Source organism: Bidens hawaiensis, unplaced genomic scaffold (genome assembly GCF_021521415.1).
Source record: "Bidens hawaiensis isolate Kalapana, Puna unplaced genomic scaffold, B.hawaiensis_p1.1 tig00025976_1, whole genome shotgun sequence".
In the NCBI taxonomy this organism is placed as follows: domain Eukaryota; kingdom Viridiplantae; phylum Streptophyta; class Magnoliopsida; order Asterales; family Asteraceae; genus Bidens; species Bidens hawaiensis.
This window is the reverse complement of record NW_027494173.1, coordinates 242,793-264,638: the sequence shown is the minus strand read 5'-3', so window position 1 is coordinate 264,638 and position 21,846 is coordinate 242,793. Positions and strand designations below refer to the sequence as shown.

The 21,846-nt window shown below is 32.6% G+C and overlaps 2 protein-coding genes across 2 annotated transcripts; both read left to right on the top strand.

The window, feature by feature from the left end:
- Positions 1-1,914: 1,914 nt before the first annotated feature.
- On the top strand, positions 1,915-3,538 carry LOC143572593 (cyclin-U2-2-like). Its single transcript, XM_077057715.1, has 2 exons — positions 1,915-2,479; positions 3,080-3,538. The coding sequence occupies exons 1-2, from the start codon at positions 2,058-2,060 to the stop codon at positions 3,333-3,335; spliced, it is 678 nt and encodes a 225-aa protein (XP_076913830.1). The 5' UTR covers positions 1,915-2,057; the 3' UTR covers positions 3,336-3,538.
- Positions 3,539-7,124: 3,586 nt separating this feature from the next.
- LOC143572592 (uncharacterized) lies at positions 7,125-8,749 on the top strand. The gene has a single exon (XM_077057714.1). It carries the CDS (start codon positions 7,169-7,171, stop codon positions 8,723-8,725), a length of 1,557 nt encoding a protein of 518 aa, XP_076913829.1. The 5' UTR covers positions 7,125-7,168; the 3' UTR covers positions 8,726-8,749.
- The last annotated feature ends 13,097 nt before the right edge of the window (positions 8,750-21,846 follow it).

The following is a 21,846-nucleotide window of genomic DNA, read 5'->3' as shown; positions in this document are numbered from 1 at the left end:
GCTCACTAGTGTACAAAGACTCATTGCACGTGCAACTTGTACTATTCATTTAATTTTACATTTTAAATTATTACACAAATCTCAATGGTCTTTAATTGCCGTCTCCAAGTACGACCCTACTTCATTTCAATACTTCTATACTCCACTGTCGGCAGCGAACCCATTGTACTACTCTTTATGCACAAAGTACATATCCGCGAAAAAAGAATATCAATCATTTTTTACATGCCAAAAAGTATTTAAAAAAGTGTTAAATGTTTTTGATGAAATGTAATCCAACTAGTATATCCGAATGTGCAAAGTTCCCTCTTTATATGCTTTTGGAACTTGGGACTTGTTGAGAATGCATAAATTTATAAATGCGTATGCAAAAAGGGCTAATGTGGTTTATGCTATAATCCTTACTAGTATGTGGGTTTTATGGAAAGCTTGGATGGAGTTGAATCGAAGCCTCTTTTGCTTGTTAAAAATTAAAATTGTGGCGGATGTAAAAGTTCTTAGTTGGTTGTCGGTCTAACATCAGACTAAGGTGCATGCGTTCACTTGGGAGAAGTGGAGGAATTTTAATTTGGCTTGTTTAGAGGTTCAGTGTTTGGTGTGTTTTATTTTGCTTTGCCTATTTGTAATTGGCTATGATGGAGTCATGGAGTTGTGTCCCTATGTTATTATAAAAAAAAAAGAAACACACATATAACATATGCTACATATTCTAAAAATATGAAATAGGTTAAGCATTTAATTCCAAATATTCAAATACGGGTATGGTTAATATTTAATAAACTGGAAAATCGTCAAATTAAACTTTATTGTGCATATTTCTGTCGTATGTGATACATATATTTCTATCATACGTGATAACTATAAGTTTTGAGTGTGCATAAACACTAATTATAAACTTCTAATTATTTATGATTTTAATCAAATGAAGATCTAAATGAGTATCTATACAAATTATTGGATTTATATGACAAAACATTTCTAAGATTTCCGGATCTTCTAGCATGATCCTATTCATGAACTGAAAATCACAAATAATATAAATTTTAGTAATTAGCAACTATTTAAATCATGCCTTGATTTTCCTCATAACTAATGGTGTTTCATAAATTATAATGAATGATCGTTGACCCATCACCCAAGTGATGGAAGTTATAAAAGTTTATGAATGTTACAACTAAGGTGTGTAATCATTAATGTAAGTTGGAATTTTTAATCCAAATTAATAGTGCTATAAATCTCATGCATCATGCATTAGCACATGTACATTGCTTTCAAATTTTAAATGTTTTGAACTTAAACTAATAGCATAATAGCTTTTTTTGAAATGGAATAACATAATAGCTGGTCCATACTTATAATAATTTGCAATGAGGAGGCATATAATCTTTATCTTTATAACAATTTGATATTAATTATCCCTATTTTCTCAAATCCATCATTCGCCCTACCCCGTTAGTCCCTCCCCTTTCAGTCACACATGTACAAACTCCTTAATTACTTGGTAGTTAGTAAAAGTAATCCAATATCCGAACTCAACAGAAAACACGAAACTTAAAACATTCGAGATAGTTAATTGTATGGGTATTTATGTACAAGACGGGAGTGATATTAGATGATACCCAACCCAATTACCCAAAACATACACACTTGTTCACCTATATGCGTAGACATTTTACTTTCATTTTTTTCTTGGTAATTTAATATTTACCAATTCACTAAGCTTTTGTTTTTATATCTCGTATTTCATTGGGTAATAATGTTATATAAATTTTAAAATAATATTTTTATTTTTTTAAGTTGTTAATATATGTAATAAATTACTTTCACCTATAAAATGTATATAAAGATCTAAAAATTTTATATATTAATATTTTTCAACATGAGTTAAGATATATATATTTATCACTCTTAATCTCTCTCTTTCAAACACACCAACTCCCCCCACTTAGTGACTCTTAATCGTGTGCATATATAACCTCCCTCCCATCTTCAAAACCTAAAAAAGAAACAAACCCATCTCTCCTTTTCACTCAAACTCCATTGGGTATCAATCAAAAATGTCTTTTTCTTCAAACCTGGGCATATCTCCAAGAAAACTTAGGTATGATGTGTACTCATACTCATACCAACAAGACTCCAAAACCCCTTTGGTCATCTCAGTTCTTGCATCTCTTATTGAAAGAACTTTGGCTAGAAACGAGAGAATTGTTAGAAAATGTGGTTTAAGTGTCAAACAAAATGGTTCCAAACCTAGTGTGATTAGGGTTTTTGACTGCAATGAAACCCCGGATATGACGATTCAATCGTATCTTGAGAGGATCTTTAGGTATACCCGAGCTGGGCCTTCGGTGTATGTTATTGCGTACGTGTATATTGATCGGTTTTGCCGGTTATTGCCCGAGTTTCGGATAACTGGTCGGAATGTTCATCGGCTTCTCATCACAACTATTATGGTGGCTTCTAAATATGCTGAAGACAAGTAAGTTCTTTCTTTATTTTGATCACATTCTCTTAATAGTTTTAATGTTATTAATTTGTTTGTGTTATGCATATATAAAACTTGTTCTTCGTTACAAACCGTATAATTATATAAATATAACTATATAAGTGGTGTGTTTAATCTTTTATCTACAAATGTGTAGTTCATGTCTTGGTAAATATACCCTTTAGATTACCTACACATGTTTTGGTTATGCATATATAAACAAATTGTTTGGCTTTGTTTATTTATTTTTTTGAATATTCAGGATGGATGAATTGAATTTCTATGATTTTATTTTATTTAAAAAACTTTAAGTAGAAAAAAAATGAGTAATTCTTTTTTTTTATTTTTTATGTGGGTTCTTATAGTATATTGTATGTATATACACATGAGAGTAAATGCTTGGTCGACAGTCGCTGCATAGTCGTTTTAGTCATGCATGAAATAATTGACCGTATGGAGAAAAGTTATGATAATTTATTGTTGGCTTGTTGCACTATTTATGATCAATTTTCCTACATTCAGAATATAATATTGATCATTATAATAATCATGAAAATAATACAAATTTATGGGATTAAATCTATTTTCTTGCAGGAACTATAGAAATTCATATTATGCAAGAGTTGGAGGCGTATCAACAGAAGAGATGAACGCATTAGAGCTTGAGTTTCTATTCTTAATGAATTTCAAAATGCATGTAAATGTGAGTGTTTTTGAAAGCTATTGTTGCCATTTAGAAAGAGAAGTGAGCACGGGAGGCGGTTATCATATTGAAAAAACCTTACGATGTGCCGAAGAAATTAAATCGCAACAAAGACAATATGATCATATCTCCCGGATAACACTATAAATCGAGGTTTTTTTGTTTGTTTACTTGTGTGTAAATAGAAGAAATATGTACAAAGAAAGCGTTTTAAGGTTGATTTTTTCTTGGAGTGTTCACCTAACCGTTAAAACCGAAGTGGGCGTGTTAGGATGGTTTGAGATTTATACGATTCGGTTCATGGTTTGATTATCATTTTTTGGTTTTTTGGATTTTAAATATATTTTCTTGGATATATTATTAAACTCTAGCAATCTTTATCATCTTTTAAAGTCTTAAAACAAATCGATCTAAAAAATAGTTTAAAATGCTAAACCGCTAAAATAAGCTTATCCAGCACACTAGCCGGTCAAGTTTATCGTTTTCTGAAATCATATTTAACTATCTGACTCGAAATTTACTTCAACACCAATCGGACCAGGTTAAGCAAAACACGCCCCTAATTTTTTTGCTTAAGACAAAGCTTAGTTGTGATTACAAAACAGATCTTGGTTTGTTTTTAATTCGGATCTAGGATTTGTTCATAGTTTGACCCTTTTATATGGGGACCTGAATCAGATTTTAAAAATAACACGTCTCTTCTTTTTCAACGGGGACCTAAACTTTTTAATATTTTATTTATGTTATTATTAGAAAGGAAATGAAAGGTGCATAAAATGTTATTTGCAACTTTTTAAGATATATGATATGAAAAAGAAAAGGATGACTCCAATAATGAAATGCACATATATGCAATTAATTTATGCTTCAACAACCTTCTAAACCAGCCTGTTTATATATGTTTAATTTATCTATCAGACTAATGCCATTTTTTAAATGATTGAAGCACAAGTTTTAAAGAAAATATTTTTTAAAGTTGGAATAATTATAATGTCTACGATCATGCTATAATGACTTGCATTTAAGTATTAAAAGTTGCAATCATAAGTTGGATTTGTAGGTTTCTTTTTCTTTCAAATAAGTAATCCTTTGAAGGGCATGCTTTTAGTATTAACTTTTAATCACGAGGGGGTCTTTCTCACTTGCTAGGAGTGAGTTAATATAAGCCATAGGCGTGTCATAGACTCTTAATTCACCATTAGGAGTGGATAAACACTCTAATTCGCCACTCTCAACAGGGAAATAGCCTTGGCTCGCCACTAGAAAATGAGTACCATCGGTCTAAGTGGCAGGCTTGAGAGAGTTAATTTGCCACTAGGTGTAGAGAAACACCAAAATTCGTCATTGCTAATGGTGAAATAACATGTTTTATGACAATTTTACTTAAAATTATTTAAAACCAGCTTACACACCTATGGCTTACATACGCATTTCTTACCTAATTATTGTAATATTTTTCTTAATTTATTCATCCACTCAAATACAATTTTCTACACATAATTTACGCTCCTCAACTTCTCTTCATTTGTTGATTTAGCCCCTCCGTTAAGATGCTTACGTTTTTACCCCTTAACCTTTTGTTTTGGCTGAATCAGTCTTGACCTTACAAAAATGTCTCTGTAAGGTCTTGTAAATTTTTAACAAAGCCTTATATTTACATAACTTAATTGCAAAATGTTGATTCTTTTCATTCTATATATAAACCTCTTTTTTTAACCGTGAACAAAGAATGCATTAAACATTTAAACTCAACCTAAAGTCTAAACCAAATAAATAGTCATTGTAAGTTTGTAACAGAGCGGAAATGCCCCCAAAAGGCCCAAAAGGTTTTCATTCCTTCTAAATGTTTTAGCCCAAGTTTAAGGAAAAGGAAACTATTGTTATTTACTTTTATTTCTTTTATATTAAAATTATTGAAAGCCGAAAGCTAGCCTTACTCGCACGGATGTCTCCATGTCGTTGCTACCTGGGTTGCGTCGTACCGCCCACCAGCTAGTTGTTGTGTCGTACCGCCCACAGCTACTAAGTGTTGTTGATTGTTCTTTGTTGTTCCTTTGTAAAATGAAAGTTAATTTTGTTTTCATTAAACCAGTTTCCCTTGTTTAGAATTTTACATTACTTGTAATTTGTTTTTTCAACTGTTTATGCTAACTTCTTGTTTGTTTATATTAACGTGTTTGTTTATGTCAGTTTGTTTCTTTATGATAGTTTGTTTGTTTGTCTATGAAACATGTTTACGCAACGGTATTAATTGGTGATGATTTATTGAACAAGCTAGTACTTACTTTGTGACGTAGAAAAAGATGGGCTTGTCAACGTAACTAATGAAGAACGCAATTAAGCTCTTTGCAATGATGAAAGCGTGTAGAGGATAACTATAAGATGTGATTTTTTGTCATATACAATGAATAATAATTATAGTCATATACAATGAACTGTATTTTTGACGCTTATTTTCAAAATTCACAAATATGCTTCCCAATAGTTTGTTGTGGGAAAAAAAGGGTGCCCCTAGTGTCGATGCATGTCTCCACCATAGCCTTATTCTACAGAGAGCACCCGTGTTACCTGCAACAAGTAATTATTGAGCAAACTTGTATTTTTGTTAAGGTGAGAAGCAAATATGCAATATGAGTAAATCACAATGTACATCCGCGTAGTTAATTTAAAATAAATTAACCAATTAGTGTAGTCATTATGTAAAATTGTCATGTTAGTTAATATGGAAGGATAAATAGAACCAACCGACAAAAGGTTAGCTTAGCTTGGAATTGAAGGCAAATGATATGGATTATTTAATGATTGTTTTTGAACTTAGTACACTTTTCTCTTTCTTTTTACTCTTTTCTCAATTCTCACCGGACGAACCACCGGAAAATTCGTATTCACCATCACAAATCCACAAGAAACAAGCATTTTGTAACTTATCCTCGTTAAATCCCACCTTACACTATTTGGATTAAACATTATACCTCCGATATTGTTTAAATCCCAACCATATTGTAGGCATGTAGTCACAAACTTATTGAGTTAAGACAAAGAAGGAATTAGGAAAACCAAACCTGATGGAAATACCCTAAACCTGAAATATATGGGAGGCGAATAGAGTCAAGTAATCTAATATGAGGCAGGATATGTGATTAATTAGCGGTTACTAATGGTGATCGAGTTGCTACTCATGGCTGATTTAATGTTGATCATTACTACCAGTGATCATTTGCGACAAATGAACCAAGTTGATGTTGATTAGTATCAACTATCGACCATCACTTTTACCATTGGCTTAATCAGTTATGGTGACAATTATTTTTCGTGCAACTTTCCATTAATCAAGGTCCTAGACCCTATTAGGGGAGTTACCCGCGGACCCTCGTGAAAGATCGCTGCCCCCTTGGAACCCCTCAAGCTTATAGATGCAAATCATGCCAGATATTAGAAAGCCTTAATTTTCCTTTCAAATTAAAAGTTCCAGTTAATCTAAAGTAACTTAATGACACTGAAATCATTAATATTCTAGACTAGCAATCTATATTTCTTTAAATTATTTCAAGTTACGGATTGCCACGTAAAACATATTTGTAAGTGGAGAATGGACTAAAACATATTTGAAAGGAAGCCATAATATTATCCTTGGTATTCCTATCTAATACATTATATAGGCTAATTAAAAGGAGGCAATAACTTATAATATTAAGAGAAAATTCCATAAATAGATGACCAAAATGATGCATGGATTATTATGGAAATTCTTTAGAAGAAAACCACCACTATAAAAATGTAAGAAAAGGTCTCCCAACATCATGCCCTCCTCCCACTTGTCTCACACACACTCAACTCACACTCCATTTTCTCTCTTCCAATTCTCATACATACCACAAATTACTCATACTAAAAACCAGGACCAATCTTCTTTTCACCAATAACTTCAACTACAAGAACATCAATTCTTTTCTTGTTTTCATTGTTCCAATATCATATGCATGGATGATCAACACGCCAATTTCAAACATTTTTGTCGAATATGTAAGAAGGGTTTCATGTGCGGTAGAGCGTTAGGCGGGCATATGAGAGCTCACGGCATCGGTGACGATACGGGAAATTTCGACGATGAAGATCCCGCGAGTGATTGGGAAGATAAACAAGGGAACAAGAGAATGTATGCATTAAGAACAAACCCTAACCGGCTAAAAAGTTGTAGGATTTGTGAGAATTGTGGGAAAGAATTCTTGTCATGGAAATCGTTTCTCGAGCATCGAAAATGTAGCTCCGACGACGGTGAGAGTCTTGTGTCATCACCGGAGTCGGAGGCTGACGAGGACGAAGGGTATGATGATGAAACCCACGGTGGTGGACAGAGAGATTGTGGCGGTGGTTCGGCTAGCGGTTGGTCGAAAAGAAAGAGATCTTTAAGGGCTAAAGTTGGTAGCTTTAACTCAAATTGTCAAACAAGTGATGATGAGGATTTAGCCTTAGCTAAATGCTTAATGGAATTATCGAATGCGCGTGTTGATCCATCGGAAACTGACGTGGAAGACTCGTACACCTCCCCGAGCTGGGAGGAGCAACGGCGGAACCCTGTGTTTTCCACTGCGGCGTTTCTCCCACCTTTCACAAGACCACCCGCACCACCACCAGCCTTAGATTATAAAGCCAAGGGGGTTGCCACAACCCCTAAAGGCATGTTTGAATGCAAAGCATGTAAAAAGGTGTTTAGTTCACATCAAGCATTGGGTGGTCACAGGGCAAGTCATAAAAAAGTCAAAGGTTGTTTCGCTGCCCGAAACGACCAATCCGATGATAACACGGGTGATGATGACGTCATCACACACGAGGAGTTTTTCCCCTCGCCAAAACCAATCTCGAGCTACCAGGTTAACCAAGGTCCCAGCACAACACCAACGTCTGGCGGACCAGCGCGCCGAATGTCCAAAGTACACAAATGCTCGATTTGTAACCGAATTTTTGCCTCGGGACAAGCGCTAGGCGGGCACAAGAGGTGTCATTGGCTTACATCTAACATGTCCGATACTTCTTCCATAGCAAAGTTTAACTTCCATGAACACATTGAGCAACTCCATCGACGGGCATTGGCGCTACCATCACAAATACTCAACAAATCAAAAGCACTTGATCTTAACATGCCCGCGCCTGAACATCATGAAGCCGCAGGATTAAGGAGGGATCCTAGATATCCGTTGAGTTTTGATGTTTCAACCGAGATTAACCTGCATTCATGGAATGTAGATCATGAAAATGTTACAGATGGAGATGGGAAAGATCAAAACCGAACGGATCACCATCAACAAGACCAACAAGATCATGAACATAAGAAAATAAGCAACAATAATGAAAAGGAAGTGGTAGCAGTTGCAGGAACAATCACAACAACAATGGAGGATGATGAAGCTGATAGTAAGTTGAAACTAGCAAAACTGAGTGAACTGAAAGATATGAACAATGTGAGTGGGAGTTCATCTTCTTGGTTGCAAGTTGGGATTGGTTCAACAACTGATGTGGATTCACCTCAGGACCCATAAATTATTATTTTGTGTTGATTCTTTTTAAAGAAAGAAAAACAAGTATATATATAACCCCGTAACTGTAATTATACATCCGTTTAACATGCACGTAATCTTTTGATGAAGATGATACCACTCCATCTTGTAACTTTGATTTTGTAGGGATGTGTTGCATACACCCTCAATTCTTTTGGAGGAAATCAATGTTTATATGATGTATACTTTATTTCTTGTTATTTTTTATTTTATAAAATTTAGTTCTACTAGTTGCAAAAATAAATATAAATCTTGTTACATCGTAAGCTTATCGTTTATCTTTTTCATGTGTTAAGTTACCTTTTAGTCTTCACATGTAGACTAGAAGAAAACCAAGATGATTGCAAAGTGAGTGTCCTTTTGATCTCTAATCATGGTTCCTAACCTACCATGTCTTGCAATGTAAGGCGGGTTAAAAAAGAGTATTATTGTTCATTCACTTTAATGTCATGATTCATGACATATGTCTAGGGGAACTTTCTCATGTATATTTGTACCGGTTTAGTTATTTAACACAATTTCTGAATTACAATAAGTCAATCTATATATAATCCGGTTTTACATAAGGGGTCCTATGTTTGTAACACTCCTGAAAATAAAATCTGATTCGTTGATTTAAAAAAAATACACCTGTCTCAACAAAAACTGTGCCACACAATGACACAAACGTACTCTTGGTTTCGCTTGTACATTTTACTAAAATCCTTGAATTTGTCTTACTCATGTATACACTACCATGTTATAAAAGTGTCGTGACATGCTCGATTAGCTTTGATATATGTTGTTGAAGAAGTTTATGGAAATGTAAGGGGCTAGCCTCTTAATGATTAGTAAGATGTTACATCCGAATTGGTTAGCATTAAGCCATTAAGTGTGTTTGGATCACCAAATAGATATATCTATATCATTCAACAAACCTTTTACCAATTATGTTTCAAAATGATATGAAAATTAATGAAAGTTTTACCATTTTTACCCTTCACATGTGTTCATAACTCTCAGTCTAACACTCATGCACCGCCTCCTCGACCATTACCACTAAATCGGCATACTCAGCACTTATTGGCTCAGAGTCTTTTAACCATTCAAGTCTTTTAATGACTCAACACTTTGGTGCATATATTGCCAAACTGCCCCTAAGTAGACATTTAGTTGTTTTGTATAAAATTCTTGGTTCTATTTTAACTCACATAGCGCATTGTTATGAAGCAAATGGGCGGTTAATTAAACTCTTGGTTTCATTTTAACCTATATAACTAACCTAACTAATCTATTAAAGTAAAACATGTTTCACATGGCTTTTAAATATGTCATTTACATGGGATGCTAACTAATTACTTTCTATTTATACATATTTCATCTAATTAACTAATTTTTTAATTATCATTCCTTCAATTTAATAAATTTTTTATGTTAAAACGATATAACAATTAATGCATTTATTACTATTTAATATTTATTAATTATCCCAGTTAAACCAATTATGACTTTCTTAAAATTATATTATTAACAGATTATAATCACCTCAATTAAGTTATTACCCCGAAAAGAATGACTGTTTTCAACAGCTTAATTAATTGGTTGAATTTTTTTGACAAAGATATTACGAATTTACGGGTTAAAAGTGTCTGTATAAGTTGACTAAATTTGGCCATAAAAATTGGAGCTTAGTTGAAAGAAGTTATAGCATTTTGATATATTTTAGGTTTAAGGATATGGTTTGTTATCAAACAGTTCATAATATTTCACAAATAATTTATCCTCATATTATTTTTTATGATTATCTCAAAGTTTTTTGTTTTTGGCTTTTTTGTTACAATTGTGATTAACCGGTGATGGACAAAACCAATCCGCTCATAGTCGGTAAACGACATAACCAATGGTGTTGTGACTAAGGTCGTTTCTCTATATATAAGTGAGCAATCTTGACTAATTTCAACTAAAAGATGGTCATGGTTATTTTATATGTATATGTGTAAGATTCAACTTCTTACTTTACATGACAACAACAACAACCATACCCAGTAGAAATCTCACCAATAGCCAACCTGTTAGCAGGGTCTGGGGAAGGTGGGATATAAGCAAACCGTACCTCTATCCCAAAGAATTAAGAGGTTGCTTCCAGAGAGACCCCCAGCTTGAAAACCATATGCATAAGACCAAGTAAAAGGAACACCAAGTTTAACGCTAGACCTTTATGCCATAAAGGAAAAGCATAAACCTATAGTAGATAAATAAAAGGGCGATAGTAAAATAATTAAAGTAGTCGTAATAGAAATAGATAAATAAAAATAGTAATATTAGTAATGAAAACAAAATATATGTTATAAAATACAAATTTGAGAATAGGATATTATAGTAATATATCATTTATCATTGTGAATAGGATATTATATGTTACTTTACATGACTCTTAAAAACAAATCCAAAAGCTACAATGTTACATAAAAGTTTATAGAAACAAAGATAAATTTATTATTCATGTCATCTTAATTATTAGGTTAATTTAAACAGGCGGACCAGTCTCATATTTAGTTCAAGTCAATGGTTTTTTTAGTAAAATTAATTTTGCTCAAAATATGTTATGAACGGAAAGTGTTCAGTTCAAAACAGGTTGTTTTAAAAGAATATCAATTTGGTTCGGTCAAAACATGCGAGCCAAAAAGGGTTATGATTCAAATAAAGTTGGGTCGAATCGTGTTGTTTTAAATCGTAGTATTTTCTAACTTAAAAGTAAAATTCATTATTCATTTATTCTTATTTTTATATTAATTTAAACATGCGGGTCGGCCTCGTGTTTGGTTCAAAACAAGTTTAGGTTAAGGTATTTTTTTGAGTAAAATAAGTTGTTTTAAATGATTATAAAAACGGAAGGGTTAAAATGACTTATGATCAGAATGAGTTTGAGTCGAAACGGATTATTTTAAAAAATAGTATTTTCTAACTTAAAAGTCAAATTCATTGTTCATGTATTTTTAGTTTTATGTTAATTTGAGCGAACAGTTCGGATTCATATTTGGTTCAAAAATAAGTTTGTTGAAACAACCAGTATTTTCAAACCCGATGGAAACTTTTTCTATTATTATTTCCTTTATGAACAATTTGTGTTCTAATCCTTCGTCACTATTATAATTAGTGTAATATATAATTTAGTTATGAGAAATTGTTATACTCACTAAATTATTTGACATTATGGATTTTTTAAAATAAATATAATTGTTTTATTTGCTTGATTTCACTTATAACTTGTATAAAATGCATAAGCATTTTTTTATTAACATTATATTATTTTTCAGCCTGTGTAATACACAAATTACTAACCTAACTAGTAAATAATAATAAAAGGTAAAAGTAAACATAAAAGTTCAAAATGAGCAAATTAGTTATGATAATAAATAGTTATTTAATAGTTTAAGATATAATCAAATATTAAATGCTTAATTAATTATTTTTCTAGTTTGATCAAACATTTTGTGACATGTGTAGTTTTAGGCCTAATAATAAATATTGTGCGTGAAGGTTTGAACATAAGACACAAATATTAGTTTGTATAAAACTTAACGCGATTGTTACGTTCACTTGAAATATTTATGAGATTATTTTTGTTTTAGATATTTATTTCTATGAGGTGGCCATGCATTTAACTATATATATATATATCATTATGTTTCGTCGCATGTGGTTATGTGACATTCGTTATTGCTTCACATTCGTTAAATCGACTCGTTTTGTTATTTCGATATTATTTTGTTATACGTTCATCTTTAATATAATTATTAAAGATCACGATGAGTTACGATTATTATTCGTTACTTTCTTTTCATTTTGTTCAAATAATGAAACGCTGAGGTTTAAAGTTTATTAAAGTTAATCTATTCGCAAACTATCGGGTATAATACGAAAATAATCCAAATATATTAACTTTTATTAACTTTATAAAGCATTCCAAAGTGAGGTTTAATGTATAAATATACTTTATGTTATTATTTAAAACGACTAGAAACTTGAGGTAACACACATTTGCTACTAATTAAGGGGCATCAAACTTTAGAATTTTAAAGAAAATTAGGAATCATAGTACGTAAGTTTTCATGTTTTACAACTACCTATATAGCATGTTGCGTCACACTAGCACATAAATGTAGTTTCAATCCGCTTCAGGCCGGCAAAACAAAAAATTATCAGCTCTATGAGTCGGAGAGCTAGGGACTTTTTATTTGGTTTTTCTTAAATAAAATGTACGAAGAGAAACAAACTAACATGTTAAAGTGAAATTATGGGTGTGTTGGTATGGGGTAATGAAATAGATGAGTGAATGGAATGAACGCAGTAATGGAATGAACAAATAAATGAAATGGATTATTACTATTTTATTGTCATGTTTGTTAACATGTAGGAACGGGATGATTTATCACTTTATTATTACTAATATTTTTTTTTGTAATAACAACAACAACAACAACAACAAATAATAATAATATGAATATTCATAATAACTAATTTTTAGGACCCCCGCGTTGCAATGTGATTATTAAACTGAATAAAAATAATTAAAATAACGTTGAACCATGTATATGAAATGATAACTCGTCAAATTTAAATAATAATATTGATAATGTAGTAATTGTTCTAATATAACATTAATTATATTATAATGTACAAATCAATAATGAAAAGTATATAATAATAATACAATAATTATTTTAATTAATAATAATAATAATCATATAACTATAATTATAATAAACATATAATAATTATAATAGTAATAATAATAAGGATAATTGGATTTTTATAATCCCAACTTTCTGTTATTGGCCAATAATAATCCCAATTTTGTTTATTCCTAGCAGTGGTCTCAAATTTAAAAAATGTTGGTTCTCAATGGTCCCTCGTTAAAAAAAACCGAACGGAGTTAAGTATTTTCCGAATTTCAAATTGATTTATTAGGGCTTTTGATCGTAAGGAGGATACGAGTAGATAAACGTAAAACTTAGCTCAAAATAATGCTTCAAATGGCTTGATTAGTGCTTTAAATTGGGTGTTTGAATTTAAAATTAACAAAAATTAAGCTGTTTGGAGTATTGTTTCGAGCTAAGTTTTACATCAATCTACTCGTATCATTCTTCCGATCAAAAGCCCTAAAAAATCAGTTTGAAATTTGGAAAAAATTTAACGCCGTTAGGTTCTTTTTAACGAGAGACTATTGAGAGTCAACTTTTTTAAATTTGAGACCACTGGTGGGAATAAACAAAGTTGGGATTATTATCAGTCAATAACAGAAAGTTGGGATTATTAAAATCCAATTTTCCTAATAATAATTGTTGACTCTTTTGACTTTTTAATTCCTTAAAGAAATGAAATTAAAACACTCATACCCAAAAGAATGAAAATCTTAAAAATGAAAGGAGTTTCATTCCTTATGGAATTATCCATTCCATTCATGCATGGTATCTAAACATATTTTTTTATTCATTTGGAATAACCCATTACATTTCTCTTTCAATTCCTTCAGAGCATTACCAACCCATTCTCTATCCAATATACATATATATCATATAATTACATTAAATCACTGTTTTTTTCTCTCTCGTGTTTAATTAAATAATACTTTTTATGCCTTTATCATTATCTTTTTTCTTTCCTCCACTCACAACCACTTTTAGAAAATATTAAAAAATTATACGGTATGAACAGTGAATCCCCAAATTTAACTTTCTCATATAACATTTTCTCATTCCTCTACTCACAACCACTTATAACCATACCATATAATTTACAAATCACCCTCACAAAAATATAGGGAGTGGGCTGAGAATGCTTTCATAACAAACACTAACTAGTAGTTTGGTTTTAGTCAAACTAATACTATATAATATCAAATCGTATCATATGAAAATATGTTAAATCGTATCATATCATATTATTTATATATTGTATTTAATTCTAAGTTATGATTGAATATCAAATCATATCATACTATAGTAAATTATAAAATATCAAATCATTTAATATCTATCATATCATATTTAATTGTTTTACTAAAATTAACCCTTTAGACCTTACTTTCATGATATCAAATCAATCAATTTTATATTCATTAACTCGTGTTTGCACCCCGTTTATTTTACACAATACACTCGCACGTTAAATTAACTCTCTTGTTTAAATCTATATGCTTTTTTCTCTTTTAGAAATTTATTTTACATAAATACAAAACTGAATGTATGTTTTTGAATTACAGTCTAACATAATTTTTAGATAAATAAAGTCAAGATGACTTTATACTACAATTGATTCCTTTTCATACAAAATTAGAGTTTTTAACTTTTATAGTATTAATTAACTAGCTATACCAGGAAAAACAAACGGACTGGGTTAGGCGAGGTAGCATGTTAGAATGGGCCATTTTTTAAAACCAGTGATCTTGTTTTTTTAGGATTTTGGTTTGGATCAGATGTAGTTTTGGCAAAAATAGGCATAGGTTAAAACGGGTCGTTCTAAAGATGTCTGGGCACTGTTGAAATATACCATCTCCGCTGCTTAGATATGCTATCTGGTTGCAATATATACTCACCTAGTACGATCGTGTTATTTCATTTATTTACTTTTAAACATGTCCGCTCAGAGCCATCAACCCAATTTTAAGCCCGTTAGAACCCATTTTTATTTAGATGGATAAAATTTGTCATTCGTAGAGATTGAGCCTCATCTCTAGTGGGAGAGATGGATGCCCGACATTGATGGATTGATAGGAAGAAGATAGCGAAACATGGAATAAAATTAGTGTTTAATTGTTTTAATTAAAACTAAATAGTTTTGAGTGGATTTTATGTGTAAGGTTAAGCGCCTAACAACACCGACTTTCCCAAAGAGTATAAATCCATGGAAAAACAAAATATTAAATTGTCAAACTCACAATGTAAAATCCTATTGCAACATAACCAAACACAAATAAGAAATTTTAAATCTAATCGTATTTATCATTTACAGCACAACATAAATCATCCATTATGTAAAAAAAAATATCTAGTACATATGTTCATATCAAATTAAGCTTGCAGCCTCAGGAATCCACTGCGGAGATATCATCTTCATTATGGTCAGTCATCTGCAATACTTGAAGGATGTTATCGTTTCCGACACTGGCAACGATCGAGTCATTTTGTCGGTCCATGAGATATATGTCCACCATGGAATAATCAACATGTTATAATCCCGTCTATTGCGTCCTCCCGGTTTTGTTGCTGCCCAATCCTACATTTCATTAAAATATGAATTCATCATTAAATCATATTACAAAAATACATTTAACAACAATTACTTGATTAATTTTACAACAACAAATGCACGAACCTCGATCTATAGCCGGTGTTATGACCAATCAACATGTCATATTCTAATCCAGATACGATCCTCACAACTCACTGTCAATAGCCTATAAAACATAAAAAATTGATTAAGATGGTTAGAACACAGCTAGCTAGCAACAATTACACTAATCAAACTCAGAGAAGTATATATAAAACTAATTGAAAACGAAGATTTCTTACATGAATCAGATATCTCATTGATTGATCTTCGGTGGACGTAAATAGATTAGAGCGGCGCTAATGGTACAACAGTGATGAAATGATTTAGAGATCGATGAGATGAAGAAAACAAGCGTATGTGTACAGTGGCGGATCTTGAACATCTAGTGTGGATGGGCCGAAAGTCAAGAGGCACAAATTTTTTTTCCTACTTCTAAGTTTCGGGTCGACAACCCGGTTCGGGTCGGGTCAAAAAATAAAACTCTATATTCAATCATTCAATTAAAACACTGATTCAATTATTTTACTTACCATTCTTACACATAAAAAAACAGATTTTTAAACAAACAAAGACAAGATGCGAGGGGAAAGACGAGTATTTGCGAAAGACAAGATGCGAGGGGAAAGATGAGTATCTCAATGCTCAAGTTCAAATTCAAAAAAGGAATTCAGAGAAGTGTATATAAAACTAATTACACAGCTAGCTAGCAACAATTACACTAATCAAACTCAGAGAAGTATATATAAAACTAATTGAAGACGAAGATTTCTTACATGAATCAGATATCTCATTGATTGATCTTTGATGGACGTAAATAGATTGAGCGGCGCTTATGGTACAACAACGATGAAATGATTTAGAGATCTATGAGATGAAGAAAACAAGCGTATGCGTACAGTGGCGGATCTTGAACATCTAGTATGGATGGGTTGAAAGTCATGAGGCACAAAATTTTTTTTTCCTACTTCTAAGTTTCGGGTCGACAACCCGGTTCGGGTCGGGTCAAAAAATAAAACTCTATATTCAATCGTTCAATTAAAACACTGATTCAATTATTTAACTTACCGTTCTTAGACTTGAAAAAACAGATTTTTAAACAAACAAAGACAAGATGTGAGGGGAAAGACGAGTATCTGCGAAAGAAAGATGCGATGGGAAATATGAGTATCTCAAGGCTCAAGTTCAAATTCAAATTCAAAAAAGGAATTCACATAATCAAAACACACATATTCCTAATTCATGAAGGAGACCAAATTCAAGCACTAATTCTTCAAATAATTCCAAACCCTAACATAACAAATCGGAAATAAAAACGCCGAATTTGTTGCTTACCTAAAGCCTGAATTGTGATCCGTGAGCACTCGTGACTCGACCCTGGTCTATTGGTCTAAGTCTTCTTCGAACGCCTTGTATCTACTTTTGTTAGATTTAATTTGTCACACCTTAGCCCAGACAAAAACTCTTCTGCTTCAGTTGTTTGATTAGTGTTGGAAGTGTGGACTTATTGTTAGTATCTTTTGTTTAAAAAATGGGCGTATGGGCTTTCTTTACGCTTATTAGGTAAATGGTTTCCCGTTCGTCAACGTTAAGGAATTTATTTAAGAAAAATCAAGTGTGGGCCGGACACAACGTATATGGATGGGCCGGATAAAAAATAATATGGACGGGGCAGACTCAATATATATAAAATTTTTTTGACTTTTTGAAAAAAATTTACTCTATTAAACAAAAAAGCCAGATGGGCCAACCCCCGCCTTGGCCCATTATATGATCCGCCCCTGTATGCGTCCCCATATAAATAGCCCAGGAACTAGGTTAAACACTAAACCAAAATTTGCATTTTAACCCCTAAAATTCTCTATCTTTTCATATAGAACTCAACTATTATTTGACATAGACATTTTATATGTTGCATTAATAATAAAACAAGGTATTATATGAGTTATCATATTAATTTGGGTTTACCCAGTCAACATGAAAACTAAATAGTACTGCGAGCGTCTAATAAAAGATAGTAGATTTTACTTCAAACTTGAAAATCCGGTTAATGTTGTACTTGTTTAGTATTGAAAAATCTAGTAAAGCAGTGTACGTATTTAGACTAATATAACATGTGCTCGTATTTAGAAGATAATCTATGATAAAGAGGACACCGATTCTAAATAAGGTAAACATTCTATACATCCAATGCGGGCTAGCTTGTCACGCTAAATTTTCTTGGCGTAATCCCGTTATAGGATGATTAACTACGAGAAATTTCACTTATCTTTATTTTCTGACTAGCAAGTGACAACACATAGATAAAATTTGAACATGGTGAAACATTGCTTAGTAAGGATTTATATTAGGTGTTTGATTATCTACTACTAGAAAATAGAGTGTGATATATTATTGGATAAACTTCTATTACTGATGGCCTACTCACTAATAGTACATTAATGACGTTAGATGTGCTCTCAGTAATGTAACTTATAGAAGAATCGAAATTCACTTGCGATTTTGATTCTGCAACTCCGTAAACAAAATCACATCTAATTATGGTCGATTTGAACTCAATTTATCGTGTTAGTTTCTAGACTTAACTGTAGCTAATCCGTTTGCGGTCTTTACGCGATGATATGTCAACTTGACGACGAATGAAATGAATTATTAACTAATCTAACTAATCTATTAAAGCAAAACATGTTTCACATGGCTTTCAAATATGACATCCACATGGGATCACTACAAAAAAAATAGAGCATTAGGGGTGACACTTTTAGCGGCGAAACCTTGATTTTCGCCACTAATGCTCCTGATCCGTGTGAACAATTAGGGAATCAATCTTGGCTATTGATAACCAACATATCTAATGGCTGGTGTTTTATCATCTAAGTGAGTTTGGTATTTCACTATTTCCGCCTTCCTTCCCTCCACATCTTCCCTCCTTCTCAAAAACTTCGATTTTGCTTCTCTTCGACGAACACCACCGTGGCTGGAGTTCTTCCCTATTTATCTCCACCGAACACCTCCACTTTCTCAAAACTCCGATGTTGCTTCTCTCTAACGAACACCACCATGGCTGGATTTCTTCCCTATTTCTCTCCACCGAACACCTCCGCTGTTGCTCAAATCCACCCACGACCACTGCTTAATTCTGACAGCAACCTCGGGCCACCAGTACTTCTTAACTCTGGCTACCAATGCTTCAAGATTTGGGGATTTTAGCTAATACATGTTAACTTAGGTATAATATATGTTAATATTTGGGACTTTTGGTATAACATATTGTCACACCCCGACTTAGGGCCTGGGTGTGATAACCAATTGGTATCTGTTTTGAAAATATATCAGAGTTACGGGTTATTAGTGGAAGTCTTTTAAAATATAATATTCATTTATAAAATGTCGGGTTAGAATACCCGTTTGAATATTGTATAAAATATCAGCGAAAGTCTTTTCAGATAAAATATTATTATATTGAAAACTCAGGATTTGAATACCCGTTTGATAATTCAAAACCTGCCTTTTCAAAATATAATTCTGAATAAAATATCTGAGCCATCAGATCACCTCTAATGACTATGTCTCCAATCTTCTAGTCTGTCTTGCCTGTCAGTTCTATTCTTTACAGTTTCCCTAAAATGTGGGGGAAAAATACGTCAGCACACAGCCGGTGAATGACGCTGACTCAGTATCAATACCATTGTGTAAACAACAATAATACCTTTTTGACAATACTCATTAGGCACCCAACTCAACTGGGTTAAAATTACCCTAAGTACACGTACAATTAATCATATACATAATATCATTTCTCTGAACAACCCCGTAGACTTCCAGAGGCATGTTTGATGATATGCATGGCCTCGAGGAAGCTCCGAGTCACCATGTATGAATGGATCCAGACACATGTATACTCTTAATCTGAGTATGCCTGTTTCTTATTATTGTAACACAAAGTTTTAAGGATTTGTAAATCCTACCCAAACAGTTAAGACTCTAAAAGAGTTGTAAAAGTTTAGGGCGTATTCACCTTTTATGATTGTAATCAGTTTCTGACACTGATTCCCGTATATTGATCAGTTTCGGTTACGGACCCCTATCTGTAATCAGTTTCTGTTACTAATTCCTGTTTCTGTTTTCAGCTTTCTAATTGATTGATTGACTGTTATCTCGGACCTCGTACAGGTATTTGGAGTTAAATGCCTATGACTGATCGAGCGGCACTGCTACTCTATATCGTGTACTAGAGCTTAGACTGTCAGAGCTTCAGCACCTGATAATAAATATTGTGCGGGAAGGTTTGAACATGAGACACAGATATTAGTTTGTATAAAACGTAACGTGATAGTTACGTTCACTTGAAATATTTATGAGATTATATTTGTTTTTATATTTCTATCTAAGAGGTGGGCATGTATTTAACTCTGACAAGACATGATGTGAATAATATTGTCATTAATTAAGGAGAATTCTAGAGACACCACCCAATTTTGCTAAAAAACCATTAATACGCCCCGTATAGTCCTATACAGGACGTATAGGGCCCCGTATAACATTATCATATAGCTGTATAAGGGGCGTATTAGGGATATTTGGGTGTCCCTAGCAGAACCCTTAATTAATCAGAATATTGTGTTATTAAATTATTTATGAAGATGTGTTTGTTTTATATGTGATGGTTTGAGTTTGGCTTTATTGAAAACTAGGGTTTTAGTTGCACCGGGCAGATTGGTAAAATCCAAGTGTTGTTGGTCATGGGCGTTGAGGCAATAAGGCGACGCGAATTCGATCGGTTTCGGTCATGCGTTATGATATCATAACTAAAAACCAAAAATAAAACTAAGAAAAATATAAAAATTGAGGTGGATCAATGGGTGGCGTCGGCCGGTAACATCCGGACGTTGGGAAGACCCAAATGTTGAGACAGTGAGCGTACGCATATTCGATCGGTTTACGCCACTTTTTTTATGGTACCGGAGCTAAAGCAAAAAATAACATTGGCTTTCGGTTGATTTTCGTTATGTGCGTTACAGTACCGGATTTAAAACAAAATGCGGTGAGCCTACGTGAATTCGTATGGTTTCCGTCACATTCGTTAGGATACCGGAACTAAAAAAACAAAATTGGCATGCGGTCAGTTTTCATTATGACACTTGAGCGAAAAAAAAGGATAATATAAAAATTGAGGTGCACAAATGGGGTGGTGTCCGTCCATAAATACGGGCGTTGGTAAAATTGGAGCGTTGTCGGCCCCGGACGATGGCGATGAGTCTAGGCGGAATTAGTTTGTTTCCATCACACTTGTTACGGTACTTGAATTTAATCAAACAAAACACCACAAAATTGACGTTTGGTGGGCTACCATTATTTCATTATGGTACTATAACTGAAACAAAAAAAGAGCAATAAAAAAAAGAAATTGAAAAAAAAAACAAAAAATAAAATGCAACTGACAAGTATGGTGCGCCAAGTGGCCCAATCAGAACTTAGCGGCACCAAACTTATCAATTGTTATATATAATAATAAGATGCAACAATTTTTTAAAACTAAATATATAGTTATATAATATTAATTAAGTAATTTGTAGATATTGAATGGTAGACGAATAAGCTTGACGGGTCTTTACTCTTTATGTTGATAAATATATATATATAGATATATATGATAATAGGTTTGATCGGCAATATATGGATAGAAAGAAAGAGATAACGGTTATAGGGAAAAAAAAGCGGTTGAGTTCAGTTAAAGATTAACGTATTTTTAACAATGAATCCGCTAAGTAAGTTTTAGGAGCTAAAATGTT

Coding starts and splice junctions, on each gene's coding strand:
- LOC143572592 (XM_077057714.1), top strand. CDS start 7,169: ATGGATGATCAACACGCCAATTTCAAACATTTTTGTCGAATATGTAAG.
- LOC143572593 (XM_077057715.1), top strand. CDS start 2,058: ATGTCTTTTTCTTCAAACCTGGGCATATCTCCAAGAAAACTTAGGTAT. Junction 2,480..3,079: donor TCTAAATATGCTGAAGACAA/GTAAGTTCTTTC, acceptor ATTTTCTTGCAG/GAACTATAGAAATTCATATT.